Source organism: Amblyraja radiata, chromosome 10 (assembly GCF_010909765.2).
Source record: "Amblyraja radiata isolate CabotCenter1 chromosome 10, sAmbRad1.1.pri, whole genome shotgun sequence".
Classification (NCBI taxonomy): domain Eukaryota; kingdom Metazoa; phylum Chordata; class Chondrichthyes; order Rajiformes; family Rajidae; genus Amblyraja; species Amblyraja radiata.
In genome coordinates this window covers 39,949,342-39,969,030 of record NC_045965.1, presented here as the reverse complement: position 1 = coordinate 39,969,030, position 19,689 = coordinate 39,949,342, and the positions used below count along the sequence as shown (strand labels likewise).

Below are 19,689 nucleotides of genomic sequence, written 5' to 3'. Positions count from 1 at the left end.
TTCAAGCAGTCATTTCATGCAAAGAATATGCAACAAAATACTAAACATGACTACTTTCATTTACATGACATTGCTGTGTTCCAAGCATTATGGTGCCCTGAAATGGGGGGGGGGGGGGTGATGTATAAAAACTGCTGTAAGTTCTACATAATGAATCCAAAATGTATAAAAATGGCCCATTAAAATCTGACAATGCACTTTAACCACATGTGATTTTATCTTTTACAAATCTCAAATTGTGGAGTACAGAGGCAAATAAAGCAATTATGGGTCTTTGTTCCAAACATTACAGAGGGCACTGTAAACATCTGAAAAACTCTAGATTCACTCTTTTTTCTTGCTGACAGCATTCAGTTTTTGTAAATCCTCTGCCTAGTTTGTCAATAGACATAATGTACTCCAGTTGCATGAGAAGGGAATGTTCCATGATACATCTTTTTGTCTAATATCATAACCGTTAACAAATTCTATGAAAGAATAATTTTGCGTAATATACATATTTTTTTTAAATTCTATGACACTTCAAAGAATGAACTATTTTTATTGATGTCCACAACAATGAGAAAAATTGATACTTCAGTGATGTTGGTTGAATACACCATTGTTCAGAGCACCAAAACAAAACCTCTCTTTAAATTGTTGACTATATCTTTTTTATGTACAGGCTTACATTACATGCTCAAGTCTTCAAGGTTTGAAACCAGGCAAATTTATTACCACTGAATGAAGGCTGGCACTAACCAATTTGTTGGAATCATCAATTAATTGGATTGTGTTTAAATTTCTGGTCTGGTCTATTGAACCTTAAAGGAAACAGTTGTTGGCTTCAGATGGTCATCTCATCATTACCTATCCGTCGCAAATGTTCTTCATCAATTTTTGAAGACTGACAGGAAAAATAGCATGATATTAAATTAATCTACAATTTTAATACAGGAGCCAGAAGTGGTCAGGAGCATTTTAACAAGTCAGATATGCTTTGTAATAAAATCATGTTTACATACATAACAGCTCAAGTCAGTTCAGACTGAAGCACCTTGATCATATAAATATAAAAAGGCGTTATGTCAAAATTTCAAAAAGTGGGACAAAAATTTCTAAATTAAGTTTAATTTCCAAGAAATGGTGCATGTTTTTAACAGATTATTTTGTTTTTTCTCATAACTCCTGATGGTTGGGAATCATGGTATACCCCCATGGTATACCTCCATGGTAAACTAAGTTCTTCCTCTGACATTTTTCACTGAAAAGTCATGGATATAAATCTTGAACGGGAGATTTAAATACATAATCAATACAGACATTCCAGTTTAATGCATGTACTTATCAAAGAATTTTATAATCACAATATATTTCCAATATCCCCTTTTAAAATTGTTCATTTGTATTTTGCCAATGAAGGTGGACATTCTGTGGTTAGCTAGGTCGTATACACAAAATGGTTATGCACTTTAGTTGTATAATACATACATGGCAATAACATTTTCTATGGTACTGGCTTTTAGTTCTTAAAACAGTATGAGCTTTGACAATCAAAGACTCAGAAATTGGATAAATTACGTCTTAAATGCATCTTTGTATCACCATTGTGTAATTTAGGTCATTTGTCCAAATATTAGCCAAAATATAATGAATTTGTTATGAAAACCATAACATTATCAAATTCAAGTCATAAAAATTAAGTAACTTTAAATGGTACTCAATGTTCTTTGTATTCACAGAATTTTTTTTTTAATTACTCTGCCTATTCCAAAAAGTTTAGTAGATTTACCATAGTGCTTTTGTAACTAAAATTAATTCTTGCAAATAACATCTTAGAATTAATACCAAAGACAAAATTTGTTAACATCAGAGTTTTATCTACAAACAAGTCTTGTGATCCACTGGAAATATATATTTGACAGTTTGTGGAACCTTCATTCATTTCCTCTTCGGCTCTTCTTGTGACTCTTTTTTGATCTAATAACAATGTAAAAGTGATTAGCAATAATGCACAAAGTTAATGCAGATTAATAAGAAAAAGTTGTGTCAAACTAACATTACCTTTCAGGTGACTTGGAATGACTTCTGTGTCTATGACTTCTGTGATGACCTATTTAAAATGTATAACAGATATATTAGTGATGGAAGTAGACATTATATAAGTAAGCCTGATAAATTTTCACCAAAAGATTATGTAATATAAAAAATGTTATATAAAGCAATATAACCAAAAAGTAACTATGTAGAACTGTTCAAGAATAAACACAGTGGTGTGAATCAGTCACAGCATCTAAAATAGACGAGGACACGACAGATTTAGATATTTGTTTTAATCCATGAACTGCTTAATCACGTGTAGTTGCAGTTAACCTGCAGATTTTTCTAAAACAAACAAGCTTCACATTGCCATGGCAGAGTATGAACTCAGGATTATTAGTCTGAGCCTTCAGGTTACTAATCCTTAACATAATGACCACACACCCTGTGATCTCAAGTGCAAGGCCATTTTCAGCACATTCCTTCCGTACTAGGCGGTCTTCTCAAAGGCTATTTAAATTAGAATACTTAACACATGGTTCTTTCGCCAGCTTCCAGCTACCTGTCACTTTAATTTTTTATCTCACTCCCACTGACTTCTTTTTTGACCACCTTCACTGTTCCAGTGAAGCACAGTCATAGAGTTATACAGTGTGGAAATAGATCCTTCCGCCCAACTTGTCCACACAGGCCAACAATGTCCCAGCTACACGAGTCCCACTTGCCTGCGCTTGGTCCATATCCCTCCAAACCTGTCCTATCCATGTACCCGTCTAATTGTTGGGATATTCCCAGCCTCAACTATCTCCTCTGGCAGCTTGTTCCATACACCCACCACCTTGGTGTGAAAAAGGTACCCTTCAGATTCCTATTAAATCTTTTTCCCTTCACCTTGAACCTATGTCCTCTGGTCCTCAACTCCGGGCAAGAGACTCTGTGTATCTACCTGATCTATTCCTCTCATGATTTTGTATACCTCTATAAGATCCCCCCTCATCCTCCTGTGCTCCATGGAATAGGGACCCAGCCTGCTCCACCTCTCCCTATACCTCACACCCTCTAGTCCTGACAACATGCTCGTAAATCTTTTCTGAACCCTTTCAAGCTTGACAATATTTTTCCTATAACATGGTGCCCAGAACTGAACACAATATTCTAAATGCGGTCTCACCAACGTCTTATGCAACTGCAACATGACCTCCCAACGTCTATACTCAACACAGGCCAAAATGCCAAAATCCTTTCTGACCACCTTATCTACCTGCAACCTGACCCTCAAGGAACCATGCACCTGCACTCTTAGATTCCTTTGCTCTACAACACTACCCAGAGGCCTACCATTTACTGTGTAGGTCCTGCCCTTGTTCGACATCCCAAAATACAACAACTCACACTTCTCTGTATTAAATTCCATCAACCATTCCTCCGACCACCTGGCCAATCAATCCAGATCCAGCTGCAATCTTTCACAACAATCTTCACTATCTGCAAAGCCACTAACTTTTGTATCATCAGGAAACTTGCTAATCTTGCCCTGTATGTTCTCATCCAAATCATTGATGTAGATGACAGTAACGGGCCCAGCACTGAACCCTGAGGCACACCACTAGTCACAGGCCTCCAATCCTAGAAGCAACCTTCCACCATCACCCTCTGCTTCCTTCCATGGAGCCAATTTGCTATCCATTCAGCTATCTCTCCTTGGATCCCATGCAATCTAACCCGCCAGAGCAGCCTACCATGCCACACCTTGTTGAGTGCTTTACTAAAATCCATGTACACATCTACAGCTCTGCCCTCATCGAGCTTTTTGGTCATGTCTTCAAATAAATCAATCAGATTTGTGAGACACGACCTCCCACGTACAAAACCATGCTGACTATCCCTAATCGGCCCTTGCCCATCCAAATGCCTGTACAACATGTCCTTCAGAATACTTTCTAGTAACTTTCCAACTACAGTTAAGTTCACCGGCATATAGTTCCCAGCACAACATTTACCACCCTCCAGTCTTCCGGCCTTTCTCCCGTATTTAAGGACGACTCGTAAATTTCAACCAGGGCTCCCGCAATTTTCTCCCTAGTTTCCCGTAATGTCCTTAGATATATCTGATCATAATGTCAATGAATACATTTTTTTTTTAAATCATTATTTCACTAGGAAGTGATAGTGATTTTTTTTAAATGTATTCAATAATCTGCACTAGTTTCTGCAATTAGAGGAGATCACATTATGAGCATCAAGTGCAATGCACTGAATTGGAAGCACAATGAATGAATCACCACTTCATCTAAAAGAAAGATAGGGGCCCTAAATGATACGAAGGAAAAAAGGTAAAAGCATAAATGTTCCATAACAAGGCTCCGTGAAAAGGAGTGTGGATGGAGATGGATGAGTGAACCAAGGAGCTGTAAAAAATAAATATCCTTTGGAATGATGAAAGGGAATGTCTAGATGCCACTGGTTGTGACATCTCACTGAAGGTGGTGGAAATTATAGAGGATGATCCATCGAACACATGAGATGGAAGATGAAGACAAACAAACCTTATTTTTGCTCTGGATGGGAGAAGTACAGTGGAGTCTTAAAATAGTCATAAAATTGAGAAAACATAAAAAGTAAATTCTACCATCTTCACCAAAACTACACGCTACATAAGAGTTCAGTCTTCACGATTTAAACAGCAAGACATTGATTTGTAAACATGCCAAGAATTGTACCTGGAGATTTGGACCTCGATCGGTGACGACGATCCCTGGATCGACTACGGTGACGTCTGGGACTTTTGCTGCGATGTCTTTCACGACGTGGTGATGGGCTTCAGTAAAATAAAGTGAGAAATAAGTAGAAACAAGGAACTGTTGATGCTGGTTTACAAAAAAAGAAACAAAGTGTTAAAGTAACTCAGCGGGTCAGGTAGCATCTCTGGAGAACATGGATAGGCAACTTTGTGGGTGGGACCCCTTTTCAGATGGATGGAGGTTAGAGGAGGTGCATACGAATCTGTGTCTCACCTGAAAGGGCTACAGAGGTTCCTGGATAGAGGCAAGGGAGGAGGTATAAGGGACAGGTGTTGCATTTCGTGCTGTTACGGGGTGAAGTGCCTGAGATGGGGATGGGAGGGATGAGTGAACCAAGTTGTTGCATAGGGGGGGGGGGGGGGGTGGGAAAGGGGAGCGAGAGCAGAATTACGGGACGCAGAGTAGCCGCGGGTGCGGGAATCCATCTTTGACAGCAGGGGGGAAAATTCATGTTAATTGAAGAAAGATGTCCTAGTCTGATAAGCTTCATCCTGGAAGCAAATACGAGAGGGGGGAGGGAGAGAGGGAGGGAAGGAGGGAGAGAGAGCGCAGAGACCGAGACACATGGGAGCCGGTTGAAAAAATGAAGACAACGAAAGCTGTTGGAGGCAACGAAAGCTGCATTGCATAACACTGAACAAGTGAGTAACAGAAGCAGGCAGATACGGTAGTTACATAGATCTGTTTTGCCTTGTTCTTCATTGTGTTGTTAACTTGTGCCCGCAAAGAAAACAACAAATAGCACGCAGGAAACATTTTTGTAAATTTTAGGAAATACCATCAAATTCCAGGAATTTGGGGATTCTATTTAAGGAAATGATCTCTGACCAGTGTGGAAGCACTAGTCAGAGATAATTCAGGTAAATTTGAGAGCAAGGTGGAGATTAGTGGTGAAGTAAATGAATTCTGCACAGGTCCATGAAGCAGTTATCGATGTAGTGGTGACAGATGAAGAACTCTACATCATTGAGTGCCCAGAACTTATTTCGGTGTGGGTATAGGGCCACACCTCAATGTGATTGTGGGTCAACCACAATGTAGAGCTCATCTTCCGTCGCCTCCACCTCTAGGCCTTTTCCAAGCCCCTCCCCCACCCAGCACCTCATATTCCACTTGGATGGCATTTAACCCAACATATTAACACCAAACTCTCCAATTTAGGCAACCTTTAACAACCACCCTATTCCCCCTTCACACTGATTTCTCCCCTCCTCCTCCCTCCACCTACATTCCTTCCTCTGGCTTCACAATTTACAACTCTTCAATCATATTGTCACACTTTTTTTTCATCTCTGGCCTAAAGTAAGAAATCAGCCTGTTTAAAAGTAGTGGGTGCTCCAGCATTTAAAAATGACAATATTGAAAAACACACGTACCTTCGTCGCTTGGGAGATCTACTTCGTCTGTAAATTGACAGATTAAGAAACGTATTATTTTTGTACTCTCCCTAAAGCAGAGTATACAATTGACAAAACTGTAGTACATTGCGTAAGTTATTTTTCGCAGACAATATGAATGCTTTAGCTCTCCAGCAATGTTAAAAGCTAATCAAATACATTCTGAAAAGATCTAACCACTGACTACTAGATCAATTGTGTGGCCACAAGTCCAGAGAATCTTGAGAAAAATAAGAGAAAACTTCAAATGCAGTATAGCTGAAGTAAAATAAAACAGTCAGAAATGCTCAAGGTCTTCAAATAAAGGTATGCCTAAACCTATGAAATGATGTTGAAGACACTACATTGAACTTGATATTCGAATACACTTTTCCCATTAATTTTAAAGAACATGTTTCTGATTTTACTTCTTATCTCAAAAGAGTTTGACAAAAAGATCTGAAATAATAATCTATTGTTTTACCAACAATTGAATGTTAAAGATGATAAAATCGTAATGTACACTTTTAAGCCCTCTCTCCACCATCCAGAAATAGTTCTTATCATCTTGCCTCCTCTTCCTCTGGGCCCATGTGATCTTTCTCCCTGTGCTTTCAATGTCTTGCCATGTTGATCTTTGCATGAACATTCTCCCCTGCCCACTCCAATCACTCTCTGTGGGTTGTAGGATTGTATTCCTTGTTGACATAGTGCCCTCAATAATGTTTGGGACAAAGACCCATCATTTATTTCCCTCTGTACTCCACAATTTGAGATTTGTAATAGAAAAAAAATCACATGTGGTTAAAGTGCCCATTGTCAGATTTTAATAAAGGCAATTTTTATACATTTTGGTTTCACCATGTAGATTTTTTCTATTACAAATCTCAAATTGTGGAGTACCGAGGTAAATAAATAAATGAAAGGTCTTTGTCTCAAACATTATGGAGGGCACTGTAGCTCATCAGCTTCATCAATTAAAGTTTACTCTCCATTGAGATATCAATTATTATGTCTTGCTGACTTAAGCACTAGTTATTACAGCAATAAAAGACTAAGTTAAAGACCCATCTCAAAGTCAATGAACTATGGAGAAAATTCATAAAAGTTGTAAACCGGGGGGGAAAACGTGTACACCTGAAATATTAATCCAACTGTTCTTTTAGTTGCCCATGAATTGATTGTGAATTTCCAGCACTTTGTATGTTACTCATCAATGAACAGTTAAGCTGGTAAGAACTTTCTTACCGCCTTGGTGTTTTGCTTCGGCTTCTCCTATACCGTGGAGAGGGAGATCTATGAGGCCGATCAAGATCTCGGTAACCTCTCCTTGGGGGCTCTGGTGTTGGCATTCTGTTACCCTGGAAATTAGAGCACATAATATAAATTAACTTTCTTGGTAAAATTAAGATAAACGTAAATTTAAATTTATATGGTAAGCTTGCATTGTATAGCTGTCCGTTAAAATCACACAAAATTAGCTCCAATAGGAGTACATTTTTCTTTAATCTAGGGAATGTATACTTGAAATAGAATGTATATAATATCTAAGCTACTTTCAGACAGAAATGCTAAGAACTGCATGTGCATAAAGTCTCACAGTTCACATACAGGCCCTTGGGCCTACGGGGTGAGTTAGATCAAATACTCTGCTCTTGCCTGTGACAAAGTGTTCAATATGCTACAGATAGGAAAATAACTTTGCCTTCTAAAATAAAGAAAAAACAGTCTGTACATAATTTTGTTCAGACAATCAAGACTTGAGAGATCTCGCCTAAAAATAAGAGCGGGAATGGGTTCTAATGATTCCAAGATAGATATTTAGGAAAAAAATCCAAAAATGTAAAAAGCACAGATGGATGTATTGACGAAGGAGAATATTGTAGCACTTGAACGACCTTGAACAGAATCTACAGGTCTCACTCCACCCCATCCCTCTTAGTGAACATCATTTAACAAAGGTAGACAAAAATGCTGGAGAAACTCAGCGGGTGAGGCAGCATCTATGGAACGAAGGAATAGGTGACGTTTTGGGTCGAGACCCTTCTTCAGACTATCTTCTTTAACGAAGATAGTCACAAAATGCTGGATGTAATTGCAAAGTACTACACGAGCACTGTACATCCATCTTTACAAAGAAATAAGATCTTCTGTAATCTCAGCAAGAGATGCAAATTTTAGTTTAGTTTAGATATACATCGCGGATACAGGCCCTTTGGCCCACTGGGTCCGCGATCCCCGCATATTAACACTATCCTACACACACTAAGGACAATTTTTACATTTACCAAGCCAATTAACATACATATCTGTACGTCTTTGGAGTGTCGCCCAATATAACTTTTTGAAGAAATAACAGACGGGAACACTGATGGAAATTTAGTTGATGCAGCTTGCAAGGGCTTACAAAAGGCAATTAATTATAAGCTGCCACATAATAACTTCTCATCATGACTGAAGATCCTGGAGTGAAAGGAGCTGCACAGCAGATCTTACATTGCCGCTCACTCCAGAGTCCCAGCATTAACTATGACCTTGGGTGCTGTATGAATGGACCACTCTCCCTGAAACTATGTAGGTTTCCCTCAAGTGCTCCAATTTCTTCTAAGATAGGCTGAATGGTCAAATGGCTAACTAGCAAAGGGTGTAGAAGAATTGCCTGACTACTGTAGGTGGGCTGACAACCCAAAATGTTTCCTGTTCTCTTTCCAAATATGCTGCCTGACCTGCTGAGTTTTTCCAGCATTTTCTGTTTGTTCTCGATTGAAGGTCACTGGGAAAATAAACAACAGTGACACAAGATAAGGATGTTGTGGTTTGGGTTTGGATTTTGAATACACTGGCAGGAAGTTATTGTTGCAGATTTAATTGCAGCATTTAAAATGAAGCTGGTAAGAATCAGATAGGAAAAACTTGCAATGATAGGCGGGTGTATGGGACTTGCTGGATTCTTTACATGGACTCAATAAGCAGAACAGCTTTCTTCTATGTTGAAACTATTTTACGGTTCTGTAATCTAATATTAGGTATCTACACACACCTTATCATCTTCATCCTCATCTTCACTTGTGTCTACATCGTCCATATCTTCTTCCAGAGCACTGACTCGTGTATCCAGCATCTCTGCTTCTTCCAACACATAACGTTTCTAGATGATTAGATTCATAGCAATAATTACAAACCGTTGTGGTACAAAGTTCTATAACTGTACAATTCATAATGCATACAAAGGGTGACTCAAATGCATTGAAGGCTTAATTTAATGTGGTCAACCACCACAGGTTGGCACAGTGACCCACTTGGTAGAACTACTGTCTCAAAGACCAGAGTTGATCATGGCCTCGGGTGCTGTGTGTAGTTTGCACATTCACCCCATGACCACGGGGGTTTCCTATTTTCTGTTTTCAGTTTTCCTCCCATATCCCAAAAATGTGCGGGTTTACTGGTGAATTGGCCTCTGTAAATTGCCTATGGTGTGTATGGAATGGATGAGACAGTGGGATAATATAGAACTAGCGTGAATGGGTGAATTTATAAACCAAACTAACTGATTTCACTTCTCAAAAAGAGTAATGGTTCACAAAGAAATAAAAAATAGGCTGCAAAAATCAAACTTTAAAGAAATACCATGTACCTGAAGTCTGGGCAAAATGATATCACAAACACGCTCTTCATGGAGTAACTCGTCCATAAATTCATCAACATGAATTAGTTCAAACTCTTGAAGAAAAAACATGAGAAACAAGGCAAAATTATATAGCTAGACCAGAAACAAAAAACTCAGAAAATGTTGGAAATATTCTGCAAATGTCCAGCACCTGCAGAATAGAGTGCTTTTATACAGTAAATCTGCATTATTTTATTATAAAAATGACATATATTCTGGTTGGTGCTACTTTAATTCCAAAAATTGACCAACTTGTTTTAAATAAAAATGAATCAACCAAAACTAGCGTAATATTTTGGTGAATTAAGGAAAATTTCAGCTATAAGTACTGAATAAACTACTCTGTTTTTCTTTTCTATGGGGAGACTTAATTGGAGTGTATATAACTACCAAGGCCAGAGATAGATAAAAAGCAGTTAACCTATTTTCCTTAACAGATTGTTCAAAAACCAGGGGGAATATTATATTAACTGGTAGAAAAACTACGAAGGAGATGAGGAAAAGATTATTCCCACAGACGGTGATAGGGGACAGGAACTCTCTACCTAAAATAACGGAGGCAAAACCGCTCATGCTTATAACTATAGAACTGATCTTGGATGTGTATTTATTTGTTTGTGTGTGATCATATCTTTTCGAAAAAACGACGCTCTAACGGTAACATTTTTACATATTCCGGTAGAGATTTATCCCATGAAGTCAAAAATCGCCCTATCTGAAAAATGCATACATTATTTCTCGAGTTATTAATCAAAATGTTCAAAAATCTGAAAACGGGAAAAAAAACTGCTTTTTCCCTGTGCTTACTTACAGTGTGAAGTCACAATGGGATTTTAGCCCTGCTCGCAACATTGTTGCTATCCAAGTACACTGAGTCCTGCTAGCCCTAGCAAGTGCAAATGGATTTTTTTAAAGTCACAGTACACTGAGTTCTGCTAGGTAGCAAGTGCAAATGCATTTTTTTTTAAGTTTAAAAATGAGGGAAGGTGCATAAGGCGAAATGAGCAGTTGTCGGCTATGGGTGAGTAGTGGAATATTGCGTTGGGGAACGGGTTGCGTTGGGGGACCAGGCCTCCCGTGTGACATGGACCCAACAAGTCCCACTTGGACTACTCACATTTAAAATGTATACTCGACAGTCTCTTGTGTGATAATCATTTTATCTTTTGAGATTTTGATTCCAATGTGCTTCAAATAATTTCAATAACTACTACTTACAATCAACACTATATTGCCAGTAAAGTCCTAAGCATGCAAATAATCTTATGGCATATCAAACATGATTAAAAGTACAGAATCCCTGGTATAGTTTAGCTATTAGATTAATGAATATCATAATAATTTACCTTAATACATAAAAAATCATACTTAAGTCAATATTTGCAATTGTAGCTTTTAAAAATGACGCGACGCTGTGATCAAAGAACATTCCAATATAGATTTTAGTACAATTATACAAAACAAAATTAGCCTTCACTTTCACTCAGATTATGAGATTTATTTTACCTCCATCTCTTTTTTGCCTCTTCACTTTCCGATAATCATTATAAAGTGGTTCCAAGTATTTATAACAATCAATAGCAGACCCCGTTAGTCGCATGTACAGTGCACCCAGCAGTCTAACATACCTGGAATTAAACCAATTAGTAAATACATTGCATATTAAAAGAGCATACTGCTTCATTTAACAAACATTTGGAATCCAAAGAAATTTGATTATATGCTATGAAACTACACGCAAGATTTAAAAAAAAGGCAGTGATGGAATAACTCAGCAAGTCATGCAACATCTCTGGAGGATATGGATAGGCGATGTTTCGAGTCGAGACCCTTCTTCAGACTGATTGTGGTAGGGAGGAGAAAGTTGGAAGTGAGATGGGGGCAGGACAAACCCAGTAAGTGATAGATGGTTACAGGTGAGGGGTGTTGATTGGCAGATGAGTGGACAAAGACTAGAAATGAAAAGGAGACAAAAGGTTGAATGATAAGGAGAGATGAGGCATGAAATATGAAGCCAAATGATAGCATATAGGTGCAATGGGAGGGGTGGGAAAAAGGAAAGGAGGGGTGGGAGAGTGTAAAAAAAATGGGTGCACATCCAGATCCCGGGGAGCCGCGAGCGCAGCAGGAATGTCAATGTAGGCGGCAGTGGGACCTCGGCAGCAGCGTGAGCCTTGGCGGCGGTGACCGATCAGTGGTCGATGAGGGTGTTTGGGGGGGGGGGGGGGGGGGGGGAGGCAATGGGGACCCGGCGTGGGTGGACCGCCGTGATGAACAATGGAGGACCCAGCATTTGGGGGGGGGGGGGGGGGGGCACACTAGTATCCTCTGCCCAGGAGATAAGCCTGCATTTATTTGTTTGTTTGTTTGTTTGTTCGTTCCGGTTAAGGCGCTGTAAAAGAGAGGACTAAGAGGGGTTTGGGTGAGAAGAGATGAGCGATCCAAGGAGTTGCAGAGGGAGTGGTCTCTGCAGAAAGGGGTGGAGATGGGAAGATGTGACTGCTGGTGTAATTATGTTGAAGGTGGTGAAAATATCAGAGAGTAATGCGTTGGATGTGATGTCTGGTGGAAGAAAGGTAATAACCAGGGGGAGACATGGGTGAGGAATCCATCTACAATAGAGGGGTGGGTGGGAAACCATGTTTACCAAAGACATCTTGGATGTCCAAGAAAGGAAAGCCTCATCTTGAAAGCAGATGTGGAGGAGATGGTGAAATTTAGAGTAGGGGATGGCATCTTTGCAAGAGATAGGAGATGCAGTACAGGTAACTATGGGGGTCAGTGGGTTTACAATAAATATCAATCGCCAGTCTGTCCCCTGTGATGTAACACACAAGATAAACTTGATTTAACATTATACCCAAGGCTCTAGAAGTTGAAAGCATCAGCTAGAACGTAATATCCATCATTTATTTTCTTTGGTTAGCCCAGAGCAAAAAATATCACATTTTGTCATGTTTTTGAGAAAATGTATGGTGTGAAAAGTTTTAATAATTTCACTACAAAAAAAAGCAAGCTTCTGCTGAGGAAAACTCCACAAGTAGATTTTCCCCACTCAAACTGACAGTTAAAACCTGGGCAAGTTATGTTACCAAGAATGGTATCGCAGCTCAGCATAATTTTCTTCTCATCTATGTCTCCATGTGCACATTTTCAGCAGGTTTATAATGACTATGGTATATCACATTTAAGCGAGCTGGATTATAATGGGACTAGGAATAATGGACTCAGGATGTTTAAAAACATTAGTTAAATGAAAATTATACATACTTAAAATCTTCATTTTTTATGAATTCAACAATTATATCCTTTTCAGGCTGAATCTGGAGCATCTTGAGAGTCAGGCAAAGGAATGGGGAAGGCTTAATGTTCCCACCATATACACCACCAACATATTTTAGTTCCATAGCTTTGTCCACAACCAATTCCGCTAAAAAGTAAAAATAAATTTGTTATTATGTCTCCATAGTACTGAACAATTTCTGAGAAATCAAATATATATTTCTCTGTGTTCAGAAACATTTTACAGTAAACTTCATAGGATTACAGCAAGAGAGGCACTAACATAACACAACTAACATAACATATAGACCGTGGGCCGAGGTGCTTTTTTGTTTCATTTTGTGACCCAAATCACGTATCTACCTGTATTTATAACATATTGTGTAAAAATATTATAGAAATCATACCTGAAACTCGTCAAGAACAAAACCTGCACATATTTTTAAAATATGTACAAAACCTCCAATTTTTTGAGTAGTAATTGTCCAATCAAAGGGGTGGTGGGGGGGGGTAAGGGGGAAACCGCTTTGGTCGCCTCCTCCATGGAGAGGCGACTTTTTCCAGGTCGCCTCCCCCGTGGCCTAACATCAAGGATCGACGCGGCCTTTCCCGGAGACACGCCCGGGGCTTTAGCAGCGGGCGCAGCGTGGACTCTCGGCGTGGAGCGGGCGACCCTCGCTGGGGCTCGCTGGAGGGGAGCGCTCCATTTCGCTGGCCCGGTGCAGCCGGCAGCCTGAAGTCGCAGCCTGAAGCCGCGGTCTGCAGAGCTCCAGCTGGTGCGGCGTCTACAGCCCGGCATCCCTCGTGGGGGACCCGGGGGAAGAAGAAGCCATCACTGCCGGCCCGCGGCCAACTTCTACCGCGGGTGCGGCATGGACTTACCATCACCCCTGGAGGGGAACTTCGACCGCCGGCCCTGCAGTCTACGGTGCTTCTGGCTGCAGCAGGGACTTTAAATCTCGACCGCCGGCCTGCGACCTACAACAATCTAAAGCCGCGGTCACCGGTGAGGAAGAGCCGATCCTGGACTGACTGGACTCTGGTCCTGTACACGGGGGGGAAATGGAGGAGGACTGGCCAAATTTTTGTGCCTTCCACCAGTGATGAATGCTGTGGTGGATGTTTGTGTTACAGTTTTATTGTGTGTTCTTTATTATTGTACTGCTGCTGACAACCCAAATTTCCACCAACCCTGGTTGTGTGGCAATAAATTATATCTATCTATCTATCTATCTGTTTGACTGAGTCGGACGCCAATTGACCAATCACGCACTTTGTTTCAGGCTAGTTAGGCAGGGAGCCCACATCATGGTGGAGAGTATTTCTACTGATGCTAGTGTTACTGGAGATTCCGATTAAGGTTCTTTGGTCTTCTGTGCAATACATGTCGTCGAAACTCACAGCAAGGTAATTGTATTTAGTGAGAAAAGCATTAAGAAGTCTGAAGAATGTGCAGCTAAGTGGATAGAAGTGGAAGAAAGTCTCAAAAGCAAAGTCGCTGCTAAGGTGCTGCAACACAAACAGGACAGCCAAGTCACGGGACCAGTGAAACATTGTGAACACAGCAACTGGAACTGGAAGGTAAGATCTAAAGTCAGAATTTATGGAAATTAACCTGCATGGACTTTAATTAATTACATTTCAACCTCTTATATTGTGAGATATGAGATCTTGAGGCTGAAGTTGAGGACTTGAACTTTGTCTTTCCTGAACAAATTAAATTAAAAGTTGTCACTAATGTCAGCTTGTTGAAGTCAAAGAAGAGTCTTCTTCAACATCGAATCGTGGAGCTGCCTGCGATCATTTGCCGAGAAGAAGTGTTCCGACTGCGGGACCCATGGGCGGAAATCCTGAGGGGGGGCTGTCCCTCCATGTTTTGAGAGGGGGAAACAAATCCCCCCCATGTTTTGCAAAACATGTTGCCCCAAAAACGCCCGGGAATGGCTGTAGAGCCCAGGTCAGCTCGCCTGCCCCACACTCCAAAGACGTGCAGGTTTGTAGGTTAAGTGCTTCGGTAAATTGTAAATTGTCCCTAGTGTGTCGGATGGTGCTAGTGTACGGGGTCATTGCTGGTCGGCGCGGACACAGTGGGCCAAAGGACCTGCAGTTCCCAGGTCGCCTGCGCGCTCAGGTCGGTTCGCCTGCCCCGGGACTGGCTGTAGCGCCCAAGTCGGCTGGCAGGTCTGGCTGTAGCGCCCAAGTCGGCTTGCTTGCCCCTGGTCTGGCTGTAGCGCTCAGCCTGCATGCCCCGGGACTGGCTGTAGCGCCCAAGTCAGCTGGTAGGTCTGCCCTGAGGCTGGCTGCAGTTCCCAGGTCACGAAAACTAATTGGGAAAAAAAAACGCCTGCGGGCCGGATGATTTTGGGTTACGAGCCGGATCCGGCCCGTGGGCCATAGGTTGCCGATCCCGGTCCTAGATGTTAGGCCTCATTGTGTCTCCGGTAAGAAGCGGCCAATTTGGGAACCCAGAGCCGCGGAGTGTGTTTGGATCATCTCAACGGGGAGGGGGGCCTGTACACCGTGCCATCCGTAGCGGCAACTGTGGAGGGTTAGGGAACGCACAGGATCTGCCCTGACCCATTAATTAGGTAGGTTCAGGAGCCGGTGAAACCCAGGACCTCTTCAGCAGTCTCACTCAACATACACCTCCAGTCGGACTCACAATTATATTATTTATATATAATATAATTATATATAACCAGTTATATTCACAGGACATATGTACGGTATAATAATATATGGTTTAAATAGACCGCAGCATGGAATTAGGCTCCCCATAGAGTAATATGAGCATTGAGCACTAGATAGCGCTGTTACTTTTTCAATCTAATTTTCTAATTAGCTTAATTAATTAGTGTGCAACTTTTGGCACTGATGAGTTATGAATTCCTTCTCAATTATATTTTATCTAAATCTGTGCCCAAATTTCAAGTAGATACCAGACATGGGTCACAAAAGTTAAATTCGAGACACATTTTCGATGCTTGGCCCACGGCCTAACAGTAATCATGAAAGACAAGCAAACTCTCTAAATGTGAGAAATCTGAAACATTAACAGGAAATGTTGGAAACCCACAGATCTTCCACCCGAAACATCATCAGTTTCTCTCTCCACTTGCTGCAGATGTTGCTGAATATTTTTTTGCAATAACTAAATTAACAATTGAATGAGTAGAAGAGTTTGACCAAATCTGAATTTAACATGTGGATTGAAGTGAAAATATTCATGGCTACTTGAGTTTCCCCAGATATTTTGTCAATTTATTACAACACATGATTGGGAACAAATGCAGTGTCATAATTTGCACAATATACAAGTTTTACAGAAATCATCCGGATTTGCTGATCCTCAAAACAATTAATTTAAGAAACAAAACTGGATTACGCATAAAAGACATGAGGAGGAATGCAAAATTGCAATAAATTGCAGGACAGCAATTTTGCAAGAAAGAAGGTAAATAATAAAAAGTATATTAGCTGAAAACAAAATGAATTTATAAAATACCTTTTTCAAAAGATCCAGAATTTTACTGCCGTGGGAACATATTAGGACAGATAACCAAATGTTTGGAAGGACAAGAGATAGAGAGTCAAAGTTCAAGGGAGGGATATCCTGAGCACAGGGTCTTGGCAGTGATAAAGCCAATTGGCAGAGGTGACTGTAAGAGATTGAAACTAGAAACAGGAGGGAGAAACAGGCAAACAGGAAAGGTTGAGACCACATATGAAGTTCAAACAAGTGTTGTTTAACTGGGAGCTATGAAGTCAAAAAACAATGAGGTGATGGGTGAATGAGACTAGTTACCTATTAGGACAAGGGCAACAAAGCTTTGGATGATCTCATGTTTACAACGAAATAAGGCCAGCCAGATTTGCATTGTTACAAGAAATATTGGCCCATTTCTAAAATTATGAATAATTACTTCAGCTACAGCAGAGGATGAATCGGAGAATGTAATGGTCAGAAGTAGATAGTCTCATATGATCAGAATTTACCTTCGGGGCTGGTATAGCACCAGGGAGCTGAAAGGAGTCCGTGATTAAGGAATAAGGAATGAGATTATAGTCCCTATAAAACTGCAGTATGCGAGAATATAATTGTTCTGGTTCAGGCCCAGTACATATGACAAAGAAACACTCTCAATTCAAAATGTCTGAGAAGCAAAAACAAGCTTAGGTCTTCTTACACTTACACTTCTTACACTCTGTAAAGCAGCCCTACAATTAGAGATAATTTAGCAATCAGGAAAGGTGGCAGTGAGGTAGAAATGATTGTCAGGGTTCATGACTGTTGGTTTGGGAGGGGTAATGGCGAAAGGAGGGGGACTCGGAGAGGACAACGATTCACTCAGAGAACCTGTTGAAACGACCCAACATTTTTATGTTGGTTAGTTGAAACAAGGTCAGCTAAGTGCAACCATGACAAGCACACCTTTGCAATAAAATTTGATCGGTTCACGAGTTGATAGGAGTAGGAGTGGGCGAAGGGACGTCTGGAAAGTCAGATGTCTATAACAGGATAATAGAGAGATAGATTGTGATATGCATGCTTCTGATAAGAGTGGAGGGCAAGAGAGGCAAGGAGCTCTGGGAGAAATTGAGGATTGGGAACCATTTAGAGAAACATGAGGCAAACAGAGGCAAATAGGGTTAGCTTAGATGGGGCAATACCACAATAAGCCCAGGACCCTGTCATTCGCCGTGTATTTTTCTCTCTGGTTTTAACCACCCAATCACTAACCCTGCAATTCCCTTGCTCACTTTCCCAGTTGACTGAGATAATGTTACCACCTTCTTCACTGCCCACTCCACACCAACTATAACTAAACCGGATCAGACAGTAGAAGATGACAACATTTGTTAAACTTATTTTAAAAGACGCTAATGTCAACAAACAACCACGTTCCCCATCATTCGTTAGCATCCAACTGATTACTCTATGAATAAAGCAGGAAGCAGCGGCCCAACCGCGTTTCAATCATTACTCGGCTCTTACTGGGTCGTTTAATACTCCATCATTCTATACCTGTGAGCCCGAAACATTCTTCCTTCCAATACTTGGACTCGTAGATACGAGTGCGGATGATTTTCTCGATGAGATACTGCGGGTTGGTCCCGTGGATGCTGTGCGCATCTTTCACCGTCCGGTTCGCCATTGCAAGCCCAGGTTGCTCCGCGCGCGCGGTGACTCCGGATCACCGTTTGGCAGCGCCGCCCAGCGCCGGGCTGACTAACCTGCAGGAGTGTCCCTCTGGAGCCAGGAATCCATCCACCCACCCACCGAGGAATGCCTGGCCTCTCACCACTCAAATGGAAGAAAAAATACCCTAGAAGCACAGAGCACCTTAAGTCCTATCAACAGGAACGTGGAGAAATTAAAAAAAAGTGGAAGGACAGAATAACCTGAATTGGGTATGTGTAGGAAAGAACTGCAGATGCTGGTTTAAATCGAAGGTAGACACAAAATGCTGGAGTAACTCAACAGGGGGGATCGCCCGAATCCCTGGAGAGAAGGAATGAGTGACATTTTGGGTGAGACCCTTCAGACTGATGTCAGGGGAATGCAGAGATAAAATGTTGTCAGAGACAGTAAGATTGGTAGGAGAACTGGGAAGGGGGAGGGGATGGATAGAGAGGGAAAGCAAGGGCTACTTGAAGTTAGAGAAGTCAATGTTCATACCGCTGGTTTGTAAACTACCCAAGCGAAATGCGAGATGCTGTTTCTCCAATTTGTGCTGGGTCTCACTCTGACAATGGAGGAGGCCCAGGGCAGAAAGGTCAGTGTGGGAATGGGAGGGGGCGTTAAAGTGCTGTGCAACCAGGCGATCAGGTGGGTTTAGGCGGACTGAGCGGAAGTGTTCAGCTAAACAACCGCCGAGCCTGCGCTTGGTCTCGCCAAAATACAGGAGTCCACACCTGGAACAGCGGATACATTAGATTAGATTGGAGGAGGAGGAAGTGAACCTGAAAAAAACTGTTGGGGTCCTTGGACGGAGTCAAGGGGGGATTATAGGAACAAGTGTTGCATCTTCTGCGATTGCAGGGGGTAGTAAGTGGGGAGGGGGTGGGTTGGGTGGGATGGGACGAGTCAACCAGGGAGTTGAGGAGGGAACAGTGCGGAAAGCAGAAAGGGGTGGAGATGGGAAGATGTGCCTGGTAGTGGGATCCCATTGAAGGTGGCGAAAATGTCAGGATTATGTGCTGTATGCGACTCCTGATGGGGTGGATGGCGAGGACTGGGGGGGCTCTTTCTTTGTTACGAATGGGGAGAGGGGGAGCAAGAGCGGAGCTGCGGGACATCGAGGAGACCCGAGTGAGAGCCTCATCTATAATGGAAGAGGGGAACGCCTGTTCCTTAAAGAATGAGGACATCTCCAATGTCCTGGTATGGAACACCTCATCCTGGACACAGATGCAGCATAGACAGATGTATTGGGCATAGGGGATAGAGTCTTTACAGGAAGCAGGGTGGGTAGAAGTATAGTCTAGATAGCTATGGGAGTCAGTGGGTTTGTAATAGATGTCAGTGGCATGAACGGGCAGT

General features: G+C 41.4%; 1 protein-coding gene across 1 annotated transcript; it reads right to left on the bottom strand.

Moving 5' to 3' along the window:
- Positions 1-528: 528 nt before the first annotated feature.
- Positions 529-18,349, bottom strand: prpf38a (pre-mRNA processing factor 38A). Its single transcript, XM_033028622.1, has 10 exons — positions 18,172-18,349; positions 13,134-13,293; positions 11,370-11,491; positions 9,831-9,916; positions 9,237-9,344; positions 7,445-7,557; positions 6,197-6,223; positions 4,740-4,837; positions 2,044-2,092; positions 529-1,959 (listed from the first exon to the last, which is right to left on the bottom strand). Exons 1-10 carry the CDS (start codon positions 18,299-18,301, stop codon positions 1,917-1,919), a joined length of 936 nt encoding a protein of 311 aa, XP_032884513.1. The 5' UTR covers positions 18,302-18,349; the 3' UTR covers positions 529-1,916.
- Positions 18,350-19,689: the final 1,340 nt, after the last annotated feature.

Excerpts from the sequence above, each read along its gene's own strand:
- prpf38a (XM_033028622.1), bottom strand. The coding sequence starts at position 18,301 with ATGGCGAACCGGACGGTGAAAGATGCGCACAGCATCCACGGGACCAAC. Across the intron at positions 7,558-9,236 it reads ATGAGGATGAAGATGATAAG|GGTAACAGAATGCCAACACC; the intron begins GTGTGTGTAGAT and ends TCTAATTTCCAG. Across the intron at positions 6,224-7,444 it reads CGAAGCAAAACACCAAGGCG|ACGAAGTAGATCTCCCAAGC; the intron begins GTAAGAAAGTTC and ends GTCAATTTACAG.